General features: G+C 43.0%; 1 protein-coding gene across 1 annotated transcript in view; it reads left to right on the top strand.

Annotated features, from left to right (window-relative positions):
• Nucleotides 1–16396, top strand: part of LOC115120950 (carbonic anhydrase 6-like) — a 48358-nt gene that overhangs the window by 19991 nt on the left and 11971 nt on the right. Inside the window, exons 5-7 of the mRNA XM_065005149.1 lie at nucleotides 13617–13683; nucleotides 14467–14624; nucleotides 16357–16396. The exon at nucleotides 16357–16396 is cut by the window's right edge and continues 87 nt beyond it. Coding sequence (XP_064861221.1) covers nucleotides 13617–13683; nucleotides 14467–14624; nucleotides 16357–16396 — 265 coding nt within the window. The remainder of the gene's footprint in view (nucleotides 1–13616; nucleotides 13684–14466; nucleotides 14625–16356) is intronic.

The following is a 16396-nucleotide window of genomic DNA, read 5'->3' as shown; positions in this document are numbered from 1 at the left end:
AAGTCCCCAAAATTATTTGAAATAATGATTGAGGTAGCTATGTAATCCACTAAATTGCAATAAATAATCATCATTTACAAAGATTTTGCTGCCCAGTGGAACCACAGTGGGCATTTGATTTTCTAACTCATCACATACGTGCGTATGCATGACGCTAACCAAACAACAGTGCTGTGCATGCACACTGAATTAAAGGGCAACTACACTCAAAAATCTAAGTTTGTTATATTTTATTTTTCTCCCGGAACTCAAAAGTCGTCTTCTGATATGGTTTAGTGCTGTGAACACAGAACATTTAATTCAGCTGTTTTTCCATTTTAAAAAGTGTGAAAAACAGGGGGAAAACAATAATTTTGGGGGAAAATCCAAAAAACTGGAAAAACAAAATAGAGAGAACTGAATTTGTGAAAAATACAGAATTAGGCAAAACAATATACATACATTTTAAAAGGCCTTTGAACATTTTTGCTGTGCATGACTCCACTTTAGTGTGTCATCCTGCAGCGCAGTATTTTGGGGAAAGTTGAAGTCAGGTCCAATATTGGCTCTGCATCCAAGAGGGAAAGAGGTTGGGCCATCCTAGAGAGAACCCCAAAGAGGAACCAGGCTCTGAGGGGTGGCCAGTCCTTCATACTTACATAAAAACGGTGTTGGTTACCTTCAGACGAGTCCTGTGACACAGAGACAGACCATTGTGTTTGTGAGAGTCTCCCCTTTCCATAGCATGGTCATAACAGATCAAACCGTTTGGATGCTACAGACGTTTTCGTGAGAAGTCTCATTTTCTGTGATGTCTCACAGTCTGACATGCATCGCTCTAGTTCTGCCACCTTTAACCGCAGACGAGGAAGTGTTACTTAAGCAGATGCAGGGGATTGAGACTCATCCAATGCAAAAGACAGATATCTCAAACTTGAACTGATGGATTTTGATGGGGATTTTTATCTCTCCTGTAGTCACGTTGCCAGTCTGTTTATCTCTCCTGTAAACATGTTGCCAGTCTGTTTATCTCTCCTGTAGTCAGTCTGTTTATCTCTCCTGTAGTCATGTTGCCAGTCTGTTTATCTCTCCTGTAGTCAGTCTGTTTATCTCTCCTGTAGACATGTTGCCAGTCTGTTTATCTCTCCTGTAGTCATGTTGCCAGTCTGTTTATCTCTCCTGTAGTCAGTCTGTTTATCTCTCCTGTAGCCAGTCTGTTTATCTCTCCTGTAGCCATGTTGCCAGTCTGTTTATCTCTCCTGTAGCCATGTTGCCAGTCTGTTTATCCCTCCTGTAGTCAGTCTGTTTATCTCTCCTGTTGCCAGTCTGTTTATCTCTCCTGTAGTCATGTTGCCAGTCTGTTTATCTCTCCTGTAGTCAGTCTGTTTATCTCTCCTGTAGCCATGTTGCCAGTCTGTTTATCTCTCCTGTAGTCATGTTGCCAGTCTGTTTATCTCTCCTGTAGTCATGTTGCCAGTCTGTTTATCTCTCCTGTAGTCAGTCTGTTTATCTCTCCTGTAGCCATGTTGCCAGTCTGTTTATCTCTCCTGTAGCCATGTTGCCAGTCTGTTTATCTCTCCTGTAGTCATGTTGCCAGTCTGTTTATCTCTCCTGTAGTCATGTTGCCAGTCTGTCTATCTCTCCTGTAGTCATGTTGCCAGTCTGTTTATCTCTCCTGTAGCCATGTTGCCAGTCTGTTTATCTCTCCTGTAGTCATGTTGCCAGTCTGTTTATCTCTCCTCTAGTCATGTTGTCTATCTCTCCTGTAGCCATGTTGCCAGTCTGTTTATCTCTCCTGTAGTCATGTTGCCAGTCTGTTTATCTTTCCTGTAGTCATGTTGTTTATCTCTCCTGTAGCCATGTTGCCAGTCTGTTTATCTCTCCTGTAGTCATGTTGCCAGTCTGTTTATCTCTCCTGTAGTCATGTTGTTTATCTCTCCTGTAGCCATGTTGCCAGTCTGTTTATCTCTCCTGTAGTCATGTTGCCAGTCTGTTTATCTCTCCTGTAAACATGTTGCCAGTCTGTTTATCTCTCCTGTAGTCATGTTGCCAGTCTGTTTATCTCTCCTGTGTCATGTTGCCAGTCTGTTTTTCATGTTGCCAGTCTGTTTATCTCTCCTGTAAACATGTTGCCAGTCTGTTTATCTCTCCTGTAGTCAGTCTGTTTATCTCTCCTGTAGTCATGTTGCCAGTCTGTTTATCTCTCCTGTAGTCAGTCTGTTTATCTCTCCTGTAGACATGTTGCCAGTCTGTTTATCTCTCCTGTAGTCATGTTGCCAGTCTGTTTATCTCTCCTGTAGTCAGTCTGTTTATCTCTCCTGTTGCCAGTCTGTTTATCTCTCCTGTAGTCATGTTGCCAGTCTGTTTATCTCTCCTGTAGTCAGTCTGTTTATCTCTCCTGTAGCCATGTTGCCAGTCTGTTTATCTCTCCTGTAGTCATGTTGCCAGTCTGTTTATCTCTCCTGTAGTCATGTTGCCAGTCTGTTTATCTCTCCTGTAGTCAGTCTGTTTATCTCTCCTGTAGCCATGTTGCCAGTCTGTTTATCTCTCCTGTAGCCATGTTGCCAGTCTGTTTATCTCTCCTGTAGTCAGTCTGTTTATCTCTCCTGTAGCCATGTTGCCAGTCTGTTTATCTCTCCTGTAGTCATGTTGCCAGTCTGTTTATCTCTCCTGTAGTCATGTTGCCAGTCTGTCTATCTCTCCTGTAGTCATGTTGCCAGTCTGTTTATCTCTCCTGTAGCCATGTTGCCAGTCTGTTTATCTCTCCTGTAGTCATGTTGCCAGTCTGTTTATCTCTCCTGTAGTCAGTCTGTTTATCTCTCCTGTAGTCATGTTGCCAGTCTGTTTATCTCTCCTGTAAACATGTTGCCAGTCTGTTTATCTCTCCTGTAGTCATGTTGCCAGTCTGTTTATCTCTCCTGTGGTCATGTTGCCAGTCTGTTTATCTCTCCTGTAAACATGTTGCCAGTCTGTTTATCTCTCCTGTAGTCAGTCTGTTTATCTCTCCTGTAGTCATGTTGCCAGTCTGTTTATCTCTCCTGTAGTCAGTCTGTTTATCTCTCCTGTAGACATGTTGCCAGTCTGTTTATCTCTCCTGTAGTCATGTTGCCAGTCTGTTTATCTCTCCTGTAGTCAGTCTGTTTATCTCTCCTGTAGCCAGTCTGTTTATCTCTCCTGTAGCCATGTTGCCAGTCTGTTTATCTCTCCTGTAGCCATGTTGCCAGTCTGTTTATCCCTCCTGTAGTCAGTCTGTTTATCTCTCCTGTTGCCAGTCTGTTTATCTCTCCTGTAGTCATGTTGCCAGTCTGTTTATCTCTCCTGTAGTCAGTCTGTTTATCTCTCCTGTAGCCATGTTGCCAGTCTGTTTATCTCTCCTGTAGTCATGTTGCCAGTCTGTTTATCTCTCCTGTAGTCATGTTGCCAGTCTGTTTATCTCTCCTGTTGCCAGTCTGTTTATCTCTCCTGTAGCCATGTTGCCAGTCTGTTTATCTCTCCTGTAGCCATGTTGCCAGTCTGTTTATCTCTCCTGTAGTCAGTCTGTTTATCTCTCCTGTAGCCATGTTGCCAGTCTGTTTATCTCTCCTGTAGCCATGTTGCCAGTCTGTTTATCTCTCCTGTAGTCATGTTGCCAGTCTGTTTATCTCTCCTGTAGTCATGTTGCCAGTCTGTCTATCTCTCCTGTAGTCATGTTGCCAGTCTGTTTATCTCTCCTGTAGCCATGTTGCCAGTCTGTTTATCTCTCCTGTAGTCATGTTGCCAGTCTGTTTATCTCTCCTGTAGTCATGTTGTCTATCTCTCCTGTAGCCATGTTGCCAGTCTGTTTATCTCTCCTGTAGTCATGTTGCCAGTCTGTTTATCTTTCCTGTAGTCATGTTGTTTATCTCTCCTGTAGCCATGTTGCCAGTCTGTTTATCTCTCCTGTAGTCATGTTGCCAGTCTGTTTATCTCTCCTGTAGTCATGTTGTTTATCTCTCCTGTAGCCATGTTGCCAGTCTGTTTATCTCTCCTGTAGTCATGTTGCCAGTCTGTTTATCTCTCCTGTAGTCAGTCTGTTTATCTCTCCTGTAGTCATGTTGCCAGTCTGTTTATCTCTCCTGTAAACATGTTGCCAGTCTGTTTATCTCTCCTGTAGTCATGTTGCCAGTCTGTTTATCTCTCCTGTGGTCATGTTGCCAGTCTGTTTATCTCTCCTGTAAACATGTTGCCAGTCTGTTTATCTCTCCTGTAGTCAGTCTGTTTATCTCTCCTGTAGTCATGTTGCCAGTCTGTTTATCTCTCCTGTAGTCAGTCTGTTTATCTCTCCTGTAGACATGTTGCCAGTCTGTTTATCTCTCCTGTAGTCATGTTGCCAGTCTGTTTATCTCTCCTGTAGTCAGTCTGTTTATCTCTCCTGTTGCCAGTCTGTTTATCTCTCCTGTAGTCATGTTGCCAGTCTGTTTATCTCTCCTGTAGTCAGTCTGTTTATCTCTCCTGTAGCCATGTTGCCAGTCTGTTTATCTCTCCTGTAGTCATGTTGCCAGTCTGTTTATCTCTCCTGTAGTCATGTTGCCAGTCTGTTTATCTCTCCTGTAGTCAGTCTGTTTATCTCTCCTGTAGCCATGTTGCCAGTCTGTTTATCTCTCCTGTAGCCATGTTGCCAGTCTGTTTATCTCTCCTGTAGTCAGTCTGTTTATCTCTCCTGTAGCCATGTTGCCAGTCTGTTTATCTCTCCTGTAGTCATGTTGCCAGTCTGTTTATCTCTCCTGTAGTCATGTTGCCAGTCTGTCTATCTCTCCTGTAGTCATGTTGCCAGTCTGTTTATCTCTCCTGTAGCCATGTTGCCAGTCTGTTTATCTCTCCTGTAGTCATGTTGCCAGTCTGTTTATCTCTCCTGTAGTCAGTCTGTTTATCTCTCCTGTAGTCATGTTGCCAGTCTGTTTATCTCTCCTGTAAACATGTTGCCAGTCTGTTTATCTCTCCTGTAGTCATGTTGCCAGTCTGTTTATCTCTCCTGTGGTCATGTTGCCAGTCTGTTTATCTCTCCTGTAAACATGTTGCCAGTCTGTTTATCTCTCCTGTAGTCAGTCTGTTTATCTCTCCTGTAGTCATGTTGCCAGTCTGTTTATCTCTCCTGTAGTCAGTCTGTTTATCTCTCCTGTAGACATGTTGCCAGTCTGTTTATCTCTCCTGTAGTCATGTTGCCAGTCTGTTTATCTCTCCTGTAGTCAGTCTGTTTATCTCTCCTGTAGCCAGTCTGTTTATCTCTCCTGTAGCCATGTTGCCAGTCTGTTTATCTCTCCTGTAGCCATGTTGCCAGTCTGTTTATCCCTCCTGTAGTCAGTCTGTTTATCTCTCCTGTTGCCAGTCTGTTTATCTCTCCTGTAGTCATGTTGCCAGTCTGTTTATCTCTCCTGTAGTCAGTCTGTTTATCTCTCCTGTAGCCATGTTGCCAGTCTGTTTATCTCTCCTGTAGTCATGTTGCCAGTCTGTTTATCTCTCCTGTAGTCAGTCTGTTTATCTCTCCTGTAGTCATGTTGCCAGTCTGTTTATCTCTCCTGTAAACATGTTGCCAGTCTGTTTATCTCTCCTGTAGTCATGTTGCCAGTCTGTTTATCTCTCCTGTGGTCATGTTGCCAGTCTGTTTATCTCTCCTGTAAACATGTTGCCAGTCTGTTTATCTCTCCTGTAGTCAGTCTGTTTATCTCTCCTGTAGTCATGTTGCCAGTCTGTTTATCTCTCCTGTAGTCAGTCTGTTTATCTCTCCTGTAGACATGTTGCCAGTCTGTTTATCTCTCCTGTAGTCATGTTGCCAGTCTGTTTATCTCTCCTGTAGTCAGTCTGTTTATCTCTCCTAGCCAGTCTGTTTATCTCTCCTGTAGCCATGTTGCCAGTCTGTTTATCTCTCCTGTAGTCATGTTGCCAGTCTGTTTATCCCTCCTGTAGTCAGTCTGTTTATCTCTCCTGTTGCCAGTCTGTTTATCTCTCCTGTAGTCATGTTGCCAGTCTGTTTATCTCTCCTGTAGTCAGTCTGTTTATCTCTCCTGTAGCCATGTTGCCAGTCTGTTTATCTCTCCTGTAGTCATGTTGCCAGTCTGTTTATCTCTCCTGTAGTCATGTTGCCAGTCTGTTTATCTCTCCTGTTGCCAGTCTGTTTATCTCTCCTGTAGCCATGTTGCCAGTCTGTTTATCTCTCCTGTAGCCATGTTGCCAGTCTGTTTATCTCTCCTGTAGTCAGTCTGTTTATCTCTCCTGTAGCCATGTTGCCAGTCTGTTTATCTCTCCTGTAGTCATGTTGCCAGTCTGTTTATCTCTCCTGTAGTCATGTTGCCAGTCTGTTTATCTCTCCTGTAGTCATGTTGCCAGTCTGTTTATCTCTCCTGTAGTCATGTTGCCAGTCTGTTTATCTCTCCTAGCCATGTTGCCAGTCTGTTTATCTCTCCTGTAGTCATGTTGCCAGTCTGTTTATCTCTCCTGTAGTCATGTTGTTTATCTCTCCTGTAGCCATGTTGCCAGTCTGTTTATCTCTCCTGTAGTCATGTTGCCAGTCTGTTTATCTTTCCTGTAGTCATGTTGTTTATCTCTCCTGTAGCCATGTTGCCAGTCTGTTTATCTCTCCTGTAGTCATGTTGCCAGTCTGTTTATCTCTCCTGTAGTCATGTTGTTTATCTCTCCTGTAGCCATGTTGCCAGTCTGTTTATCTCTCCTGTAGTCATGTTGCCAGTCTGTTTATCTCTCCTGTAGTCAGTCTGTTTATCTCTCCTGTAGTCATGTTGCCAGTCTGTTTATCTCTCCTGTAAACATGTTGCCAGTCTGTTTATCTCTCCTGTAGTCATGTTGCCAGTCTGTTTATCTCTCCTGTGGTCATGTTGCCAGTCTGTTTATCTCTCCTGTAAACATGTTGCCAGTCTGTTTATCTCTCCTGTAGTCAGTCTGTTTATCTCTCCTGTAGTCATGTTGCCAGTCTGTTTATCTCTCCTGTAGTCAGTCTGTTTATCTCTCCTGTAGACATGTTGCCAGTCTGTTTATCTCTCCTGTAGTCATGTTGCCAGTCTGTTTATCTCTCCTGTAGTCAGTCTGTTTATCTCTCCTGTTGCCAGTCTGTTTATCTCTCCTGTAGTCATGTTGCCAGTCTGTTTATCTCTCCTGTAGTCAGTCTGTTTATCTCTCCTGTAGCCATGTTGCCAGTCTGTTTATCTCTCCTGTAGTCATGTTGCCAGTCTGTTTATCTCTCCTGTAGTCATGTTGCCAGTCTGTTTATCTCTCCTGTAGTCAGTCTGTTTATCTCTCCTGTAGCCATGTTGCCAGTCTGTTTATCTCTCCTGTAGCCATGTTGCCAGTCTGTTTATCTCTCCTGTAGTCAGTCTGTTTATCTCTCCTGTAGCCATGTTGCCAGTCTGTTTATCTCTCCTGTAGCCATGTTGCCAGTCTGTTTATCTCTCCTGTAGCCATGTTGCCAGTCTGTTTATCCCTCCTGTAGTCAGTCTGTTTATCTCTCCTGTTGCCAGTCTGTTTATCTCTCCTGTAGTCATGTTGCCAGTCTGTTTATCTCTCCTGTAGTCAGTCTGTTTATCTCTCCTGTAGCCATGTTGCCAGTCTGTTTATCTCTCCTGTAGTCATGTTGCCAGTCTGTTTATCTCTCCTGTAGTCATGTTGCCAGTCTGTTTATCTCTCCTGTAGTCAGTCTGTTTATCTCTCCTGTAGCCATGTTGCCAGTCTGTTTATCTCTCCTGTAGCCATGTTGCCAGTCTGTTTATCTCTCCTGTAGCCATGTTGCCAGTCTGTTTATCTCTCCTGTAGTCAGTCTGTTTATCTCTCCTGTAGCCATGTTGCCAGTCTGTTTATCTCTCCTGTAGTCATGTTGCCAGTCTGTCTATCTCTCCTGTAGCCATGTTGCCAGTCTGTTTATCTCTCCTGTAGTCATGTTGCCAGTCTGTTTATCTCTCCTGTAGTCATGTTGTCTATCTCTCCTGTAGCCATGTTGCCAGTCTGTTTATCTCTCCTGTAGTCATGTTGCCAGTCTGTTTATCTTTCCTGTAGTCATGTTGTTTATCTCTCCTGTAGCCATGTTGCCAGTCTGTTTATCTCTCCTGTAGTCATGTTGCCAGTCTGTTTATCTCTCCTGTAGTCATGTTGTTTATCTCTCCTGTAGCCATGTTGCCAGTCTGTTTATCTCTCCTGTAGTCATGTTGCCAGTCTGTTTATCTCTCCTGTAGTCAGTCTGTTTATCTCTCCTGTAGTCATGTTGCCAGTCTGTTTATCTCTCCTGTAAACATGTTGCCAGTCTGTTTATCTCTCCTGTAGTCATGTTGCCAGTCTGTTTATCTCTCCTGTGGTCATGTTGCCAGTCTGTTTATCTCTCCTGTAGTCATGTTGCCAGTCTGTTTATCTCTCCTGTAGACATGTAGCCAGTCTGTTTATCTCTCCTGTAGCCATGTTGCCAGTCTGTTTATCTCTCCTGTTGTCATGTTGCCAGTCTGTTTATCTCTCCTGTAGCCATGTTGCCAGTCTGTTTATCTCTCCTGTAGCCATGTTGCCAGTCTGTTTATCTCTCCTGTAGCCATGTTACCAGTCTGTTTATCTCTCCTGTAGTCATGTTGCCAGTCTGTTTATCTCTCCTGTTGCCAGTCTGTTTATCTCTCCTGTAGCCATGTTGCCAGTCTGTTTATCTCTCCTGTAGTCATGTTGCCAGTCTGTTTATCTCTCCTGTAGCCATGTTGCCAGTCTGTTTATCTCTCCTGTAGCCATGTTGCCAGTCTGTTTATCTCTCCTGTAGCCATGTTACCAGTCTGTTTATCTCTCCTGTAGTCATGTTGCCAGTCTGTTTATCTCTCCTGTAGACATGTAGCCAGTCTGTTTATCTCTCCTGTAGCCATGTTGCCAGTCTGTTTATCTCTCCTGTAGTCATGTTGCCAGTCTGTTTATCTCTCCTGTAGCCATGTTGCCAGTCTGTTTATCTCTCCTGTAGCCATGTTGCCAGTCTGTTTATCTCTCCTGTAGCCATGTTACCAGTCTGTTTATCTCTCCTGTAGTCATGTTGCCAGTCTGTTTATCTCTCCTGTTGCCAGTCTGTTTATCGCTCCTGTAGTCATGTTGCCAGTCTGTTTATCTCTCCTGTAGTCAGTCTGTTTATCTCTCCTGTAGCCATGTTGCCAGTCTGTCTATCTCTCCTGTAGTCATGTTGCCAGTCTGTTTATCTCTCCTGTAGTCATGTTGCCAGTCTGTTTATCTCTCCTGTAGTCAGTCTGTTTATCTCTCCTGTAGCCATGTTGCCAGTCTGTTTATCTCTCCTGTAGTCATGTTGCCAGTCTGTTTATCTCTCCTGTAGCCATGTTGCCAGTCTGTTTATCTCTCCTGTAGTCAGTCTGTTTATCTCTCCTGTAGACATGTTGCCAGTCTGTTTATCTCTCCTGTAGTCATGTTGCCAGTCTGTTTATCTCTCCTGTAGTCAGTCTGTTTATCTCTCCTGTAGCCAGTCTGTTTATCTCTCCTGTAGCCATGTTGCCAGTCTGTTTATCTCTCCTGTAGCCATGTTGCCAGTCTGTTTATCCCTCCTGTAGTCAGTCTGTTTATCTCTCCTGTTGCCAGTCTGTTTATCTCTCCTGTAGTCATGTTGCCAGTCTGTTTATCTCTCCTGTAGCCATGTTGCCAGTCTGTTTATCTCTCCTGTAGTCATGTTGCCAGTCTGTTTATCTCTCCTGTAGTCATGTTGCCAGTCTGTTTATCTCTCCTGTAGTCAGTCTGTTTATCTCTCCTGTAGCCATGTTGCCAGTCTGTTTATCTCTCCTGTAGCCATGTTGCCAGTCTGTTTATCTCTCCTGTAGTCAGTCTGTTTATCTCTCCTGTAGCCATGTTGCCAGTCTGTTTATCTCTCCTGTAGTCATGTTGCCAGTCTGTTTATCTCTCCTGTAGTCATGTTGCCAGTCTGTCTATCTCTCCTGTAGTCATGTTGCCAGTCTGTTTATCTCTCCTGTAGCCATGTTGCCAGTCTGTTTATCTCTCCTGTAGTCATGTTGCCAGTCTGTTTATCTCTCCTGTAGTCATGTTGTCTATCTCTCCTGTAGCCATGTTGCCAGTCTGTTTATCTCTCCTGTAGTCATGTTGCCAGTCTGTTTATCTTTCCTGTAGTCATGTTGTTTATCTCTCCTGTAGCCATGTTGCCAGTCTGTTTATCTCTCCTGTAGTCATGTTGCCAGTCTGTTTATCTCTCCTGTAGTCATGTTGTTTATCTCTCCTGTAGCCATGTTGCCAGTCTGTTTATCTCTCCTGTAGTCATGTTGCCAGTCTGTTTATCTCTCTCCTGTAGTCAGTCTGTTTATCTCTCCTGTAGTCATGTTGCCAGTCTGTTTATCTCTCCTGTAAACATGTTGCCAGTCTGTTTATCTCTCCTGTAGTCATGTTGCCAGTCTGTTTATCTCTCCTGTGGTCATGTTGCCAGTCTGTTTATCTCTCCTGTAAACATGTTGCCAGTCTGTTTATCTCTCCTGTAGTCAGTCTGTTTATCTCTCCTGTAGTCATGTTGCCAGTCTGTTTATCTCTCCTGTAGTCAGTCTGTTTATCTCTCCTGTAGACATGTTGCCAGTCTGTTTATCTCTCCTGTAGTCATGTTGCCAGTCTGTTTATCTCTCCTGTAGTCAGTCTGTTTATCTCTCCTGTAGCCAGTCTGTTTATCTCTCCTGTAGCCATGTTGCCAGTCTGTTTATCTCTCCTGTAGCCATGTTGCCAGTCTGTTTATCCCTCCTGTAGTCAGTCTGTTTATCTCTCCTGTTGCCAGTCTGTTTATCTCTCCTGTAGTCATGTTGCCAGTCTGTTTATCTCTCCTGTAGTCAGTCTGTTTATCTCTCCTGTAGCCATGTTGCCAGTCTGTTTATCTCTCCTGTAGTCTGTTGCCAGTCTGTTTATCTCTCCTGTAGTCATGTTGCCAGTCTGTTTATCTCTCCTGTAGTCAGTCTGTTTATCTCTCCTGTAGCCATGTTGCCAGTCTGTTTATCTCTCCTGTAGCCATGTTGCCAGTCTGTTTATCTCTCCTGTAGTCAGTCTGTTTATCTCTCCTGTAGCCATGTTGCCAGTCTGTTTATCTCTCCTGTAGTCATGTTGCCAGTCTGTTTATCTCTCCTGTAGTCATGTTGCCAGTCTGTCTATCTTAGTCATGTTGCCAGTCTGTTTATCTCTCCTGTAAACATGTTGCCAGTCTGTTTATCTCTCCTGTAGTCATGTTGCCAGTCTGTTTATCTCTCCTATAGTCATGTTGTCTATCTCTCCTGTAGCCATGTTGCCAGTCTGTTTATCTCTCCTGTAGTCATGTTGCCAGTCTGTTTATCTTTCCTGTAGTCATGTTGTTTATCTCTCCTGTAGCCATGTTGCCAGTCTGTTTATCTCTCCTGTAGTCATGTTGCCAGTCTGTTTATCTCTCCTGTAGTCATGTTGTTTATCTCTCCTGTAGCCATGTTGCCAGTCTGTTTATCTCTCCTGTAGTCATGTTGCCAGTCTGTTTATCTCTTTAGTCAGTCTGTTTATCTCTCTGTAGTCATGTTGCCAGTCTGTTTATCTCTCCTGTAAACATGTTGCCAGTCTGTTTATCTCTCCTGTAGTCATGTTGCCAGTCTGTTTATCTCTCCTGTGGTCATGTTGCCAGTCTGTTTATCTCTCCTGTAGTCATGTTGCCAGTCTGTTTATCTCTCCTGTAGACATGTGCCAGTCTGTTTATCTCTCCTGTAGCCATGTTGCCAGTCTGTTTATCTCTCCTGTAGTCATGTTGCCAGTCTGTTTATCTCTCCTGTAGCCATGTTGCCAGTCTGTTTATCTCTCCTGTAGCCATGTTGCCAGTCTGTTTATCTCTCCTGTAGCCATGTTACCAGTCTGTTTATCTCTCCTGTAGTCATGTTGCCAGTCTGTTTATCTCTCCTGTAGACATGTAGCCAGTCTGTTTATCTCTCCTGTAGCCATGTTGCCAGTCTGTTTATCTCTCCTGTAGTCATGTTGCCAGTCTGTTTATCTCTCCTGTAGCCATGTTGCCAGTCTGTTTATCTCTCCTGTAGCCATGTTGCCAGTCTGTTTATCTCTCCTGTAGCCATGTTACCAGTCTGTTTATCTCTCCTGTAGTCATGTTGCCAGTCTGTTTATCTCTCCTGTTGCCAGTCTGTTTATCGCTCCTGTAGTCATGTTGCCAGTCTGTTTATCTCTCCTGTAGTCAGTCTGTTTATCTCTCCTGTAGCCATGTTGCCAGTCTGTCTATCTCTCCTGTAGTCATGTTGCCAGTCTGTTTATCTCTCCTGTAGTCATGTTGCCAGTCTGTTTATCTCTCCTGTAGTCAGTCTGTTTATCTCTCCTGTAGCCATGTTGCCAGTCTGTTTATCTCTCCTGTAGCCATGTTGCCAGTCTGTTTATCTCTCCTGTAGCCATGTTGCCAGTCTGTTAATCTCTCCTGTAGTCATGTTGCCAGTCTGTTTATCTCTCCTGTTGCCAGTCTGTTTATCGCTCCTGTAGTCATGTTGCCAGTCTGTTTATCTCTCCTGTAGTCAGTCTGTTTATCTCTCCTGTAGCCATGTTGCCAGTCTGTCTATCTCTCCTGTAGTCATGTTGCCAGTCTGTTTATCTCTCCTGTAGTCATGTTGCCAGTCTGTTTATCTCTCCTGTAGCCATGTTGCCAGTCTGTTTATCTCTCCTGTAGCCATGTTGCCAGTCTGTTTATCTCTCCTGTAGCCATGTTGCCAGTCTGTTAATCTCTCCTGTAGCCATGTTGCCAGACTGTTTATCTCTCCTGTAGCCATGTTGCCAGTCTGTTTATCTCTCCTGTAGTCATGTTGCCAGTCTGTTTATATCTCCTGTAGTCAGTCTGTTTATCTCTCCTGTAGTCATGTTGCCAGTCTGTTTATCTCTCCTGTAGCCAGTCTGTTTATCTCTCCTGTAGTCAGTCTGTTTATCTCTCCTGTAGTCATGTTGCCAGTCTGTTTATCTCTCCTGTAGTCAGTCTGTTTATCTCTCCTGTTGCCAGTCTGTTTATCTCTCCTGTAGCCATGTTGCCAGTCTATCTCTCCTGTAGTCATGTAGCCAGTCTGTTTATCTCTCCTGTAGTCATGTTGCCAGTCTGTTTGTCTCTCCTGTAGTCAGTCTGTTTATCTCTCCTGTTGCCAGTCTGTTTATCTCTCCTGTAGTCAGTCTGTTTATCTCTCCTGTAGTCAGTCTGTTTATCTCTCCTGTAGTCATGTTGCCAGTCTGTTTATCTCTCCTGTAGACATGTTGCCAGTCTGTTTATCTCTCCTGTAGCCATGTTGCCAGTCTGTTTATCTCTCCTGTAGCCATGTTGCCATCTTGCCTCTGCTTTAGCCAATGTGTGGTTGTTTTCTAGCTTTGTTCTGCCAAGAAGTTTTAGCAGTTAGTTTGATCGACACGTAGCCTAGCACGAACCATACTGAACTCTCCCAACACGAATACAGAATGTGAGAACGACATCAGGATGGTTCGTACGAGGCTAATCGACACCAACTACAGCGATTTCATCAACAACCTAACAAATTCTCTCCTGTGTCCTCGTTGCCAGTCAGCCATGTTTCTGTTTCTTAGCCAATGTGTGTCAAGGACAACATGATGTAGCCTAGCAACATGATGTAGCCTAGCAATACAGAATCCATCACATTCCTCTTTGTGTATTTCCGTTATAGGACGGACATTTTGAGAACACCTACTACAGCGATTTCATCAACAACCTGGAAAAAGTCAAGTACACGGGTGATTTGGGTTTTCTTTTGAATATTACTGAATATTACTGAATCTATCTACATTAATAACATTCGTTTTGAATGTACATACAGTACCAGTCAAAAGTTTGGACACACCTACTGTTTTCTACATTGTAGAATAATAATGAAGACGTCAAAACTATGAAATGACACATATGGAATCATGTAGTAACCAAAAAAGTGTTGAACAAATCTAAATGTATTTTAAATTTGAGATTCTTCAGTGTAGCCACCCTTTGCCTTGATGACGTCTTTGCACACTCTTGGCATTCTCTCAACCAGCTTCATGAGGTAGTCACCTGGAATGCATTTAAATTAACAGGTGGGATTTATTTGTGGAATTTGTGGAATTTCTTTCCTTCTTAATGCGTTTGAGCCAATCAATTGTGTTATGACAAGGTAGGGGTGGTATACAGAAGACCAAGTCCATATTATGGCAAGAACAGCTCAAATAAGCAAAGAGAAATGACAGTACATCATTACTATAAGACATGAAGGTCAGTCAATGTGGAAAACGTCAAGAACTTTGAAAGTTTCTTCAAGTGCAGTCGCAAAACCATCCAGCGCTATGATGAAACTGGCTCCCATGAGGACCGCCACAGGAAAGGAAGTCCCAGAGTTACCTCTACTGCTGAGGATAAGTTCATTAGAGTTAACTGCAACTCAGATTGCAGCCCAAATAATTGCTTCACAGTGTTCAAGTAACAGACACATCTCAACATTAACTGTTTGATGCTCATTTTCTTTCTTCACTTCTTGTGTTGTTGTACAGGCCAGTCCCTGAACATATCCACCCTCAACGTGCGCTCCATGCTACCTGAGAACCTGAACCATTTCTTCAGGTACCAGGGCTCTCTCACCACCCCTCCCTGTTACGAGAGCATCCTGTGGACCTTGTTTGACACACCCATCACCCTCTCTCACAACCAGGTAACCCTGCTCTCTCTCTCTCACAACCAGGTAACCCTGCTCTCTCTCTCTCACAAACCTGCTGATGTGTAAATTAATTTTTGAATTCTCCAAAAATTGGAAGTGAACTCTTACACTCTGCACCAAGCCTCCATGAAATGCTGATAAACAACCCTGTGGAAGATTCAATCATTCATTCATCCATTTATTCATCCATGTATTAATTTGATTGATTCATTCATTAACTTCTTGCGTCGAGCCATCCCGGATCCGGGATCGTGACTACAGCCTCAAGCCCATTACCATAACGCAACGTTAACTATTCATGAAAATCGCAAATGAAATGAAATCAATATGCTAGTTCTCAAGCTTAGCCTTTTGTTAACAACACTGTCATCTCAGATTTTCAAAAATATGCTTCTCAACCATAGCAAAACTAGCATTTGTGTAACAGTATTGATAGCTATTGATAGCTAGCATAGCATTTAGCATTAGCATTCAGCAGGCAACATTTTCACAAAAACCAGAAAAGCATTCAAATAAAATCATTTACCTTTGAAGAACTTCGGATGTTTTCAATGAGGAGACTCTCAGTTAGATAGCAAATGTTCAGTTTTTCCTGAAAGATTATTTGCTTAGGACAAATCGCTCCGTTTTCTGCGTCACGTTTAGCTACGAAAAAAACCTGTATCCAGGATTGTGTAAATCTATCCGCAAGCTCATTAGCATAATGCAACGTTAACTATTCGTGAAAATCGCAAATGAAATGAAATAAATCTATTTGCTCTCAAGCTTAGCCTTTTGTTAACAACACTGTCATCTCAGATTTTCAAAATATGCTTTTGAACCATAGCTAAACAAGCATTTGTGTAACAGTATTGATAGCCTAGCATAGGATTATGCCTGGCATTCAGCATGCAACATTTTCACAAAAAACAGAAAAGCATTCAAATAAAAATAATTTACCTTTGAAGAACTTCAGATGTTTTCAATGAGGAGACTCTCAGTTAGATAGCAAATGTTCAGTTTTTACAAAAATATTATTTGTGTTGACAAATCGCTCCGTTTCCTTCATCACGTTTGGGTAAGATTTTTTAAATTTTTTAAATAAAAAATAAATAAAAATAAGTCATTAAAACGCGAACTTTTTTCCAAATTAACTCCATAATATCGACAGAAACATGGCAAACGATGTTTAGAATCAATCCTCAAGGTGTTTTTCACATATCTATCAATGATAAATCCTTCGTGGCAGTTTACTTTCTCTTCTGAAGAAATGGAACGCGCATGGACCTAGAGATTACGCAATAATTTTACCTGGTAAATGTAGTCTCTTATGGTCAATCTTCCAATGATATGCCTACAAATACGTCACAATGCTGCAGACACCTTGGAGAAATGACAGAAAGGGCAGGCTCATTCCTGGCGCATTCACAGCCATATAAGGAGACATTGGAACACAGCGCCTTCAGAATCTGGGGCATTTCCTGTATGAAACTTCATCTTGGTTTCGCCTGTAGCATTAGTTCTGGGGCACTCACAGATAATATCTTTGCAGTTTTGAAAACGTCAGAATTTTTTCTTTCCAAAGCTGTCAATTACATGCATAGTCGAGCATCTTTTCGTGACAAAATATCTTGTTTAAAACAGGAACGTTTTTTATCCAAAAATTAAAAGAGCGCCCCCTATCTCGAAGAAGTTAATTCATTCTCCTCTCCTCTCCTCTCCTCTCCTCTCCTCTCCCCTCGCCCAGATCAGGAAGTTGGAAAGCACTCTGATGGACATGGACAATA

Source organism: Oncorhynchus nerka, linkage group LG20 (assembly GCF_034236695.1).
Source record: "Oncorhynchus nerka isolate Pitt River linkage group LG20, Oner_Uvic_2.0, whole genome shotgun sequence".
Taxonomy (NCBI): domain Eukaryota; kingdom Metazoa; phylum Chordata; class Actinopteri; order Salmoniformes; family Salmonidae; genus Oncorhynchus; species Oncorhynchus nerka.
Note: the sequence above shows the minus strand (reverse complement) of the source record. Positions and strands in the feature narration are given on the sequence as shown.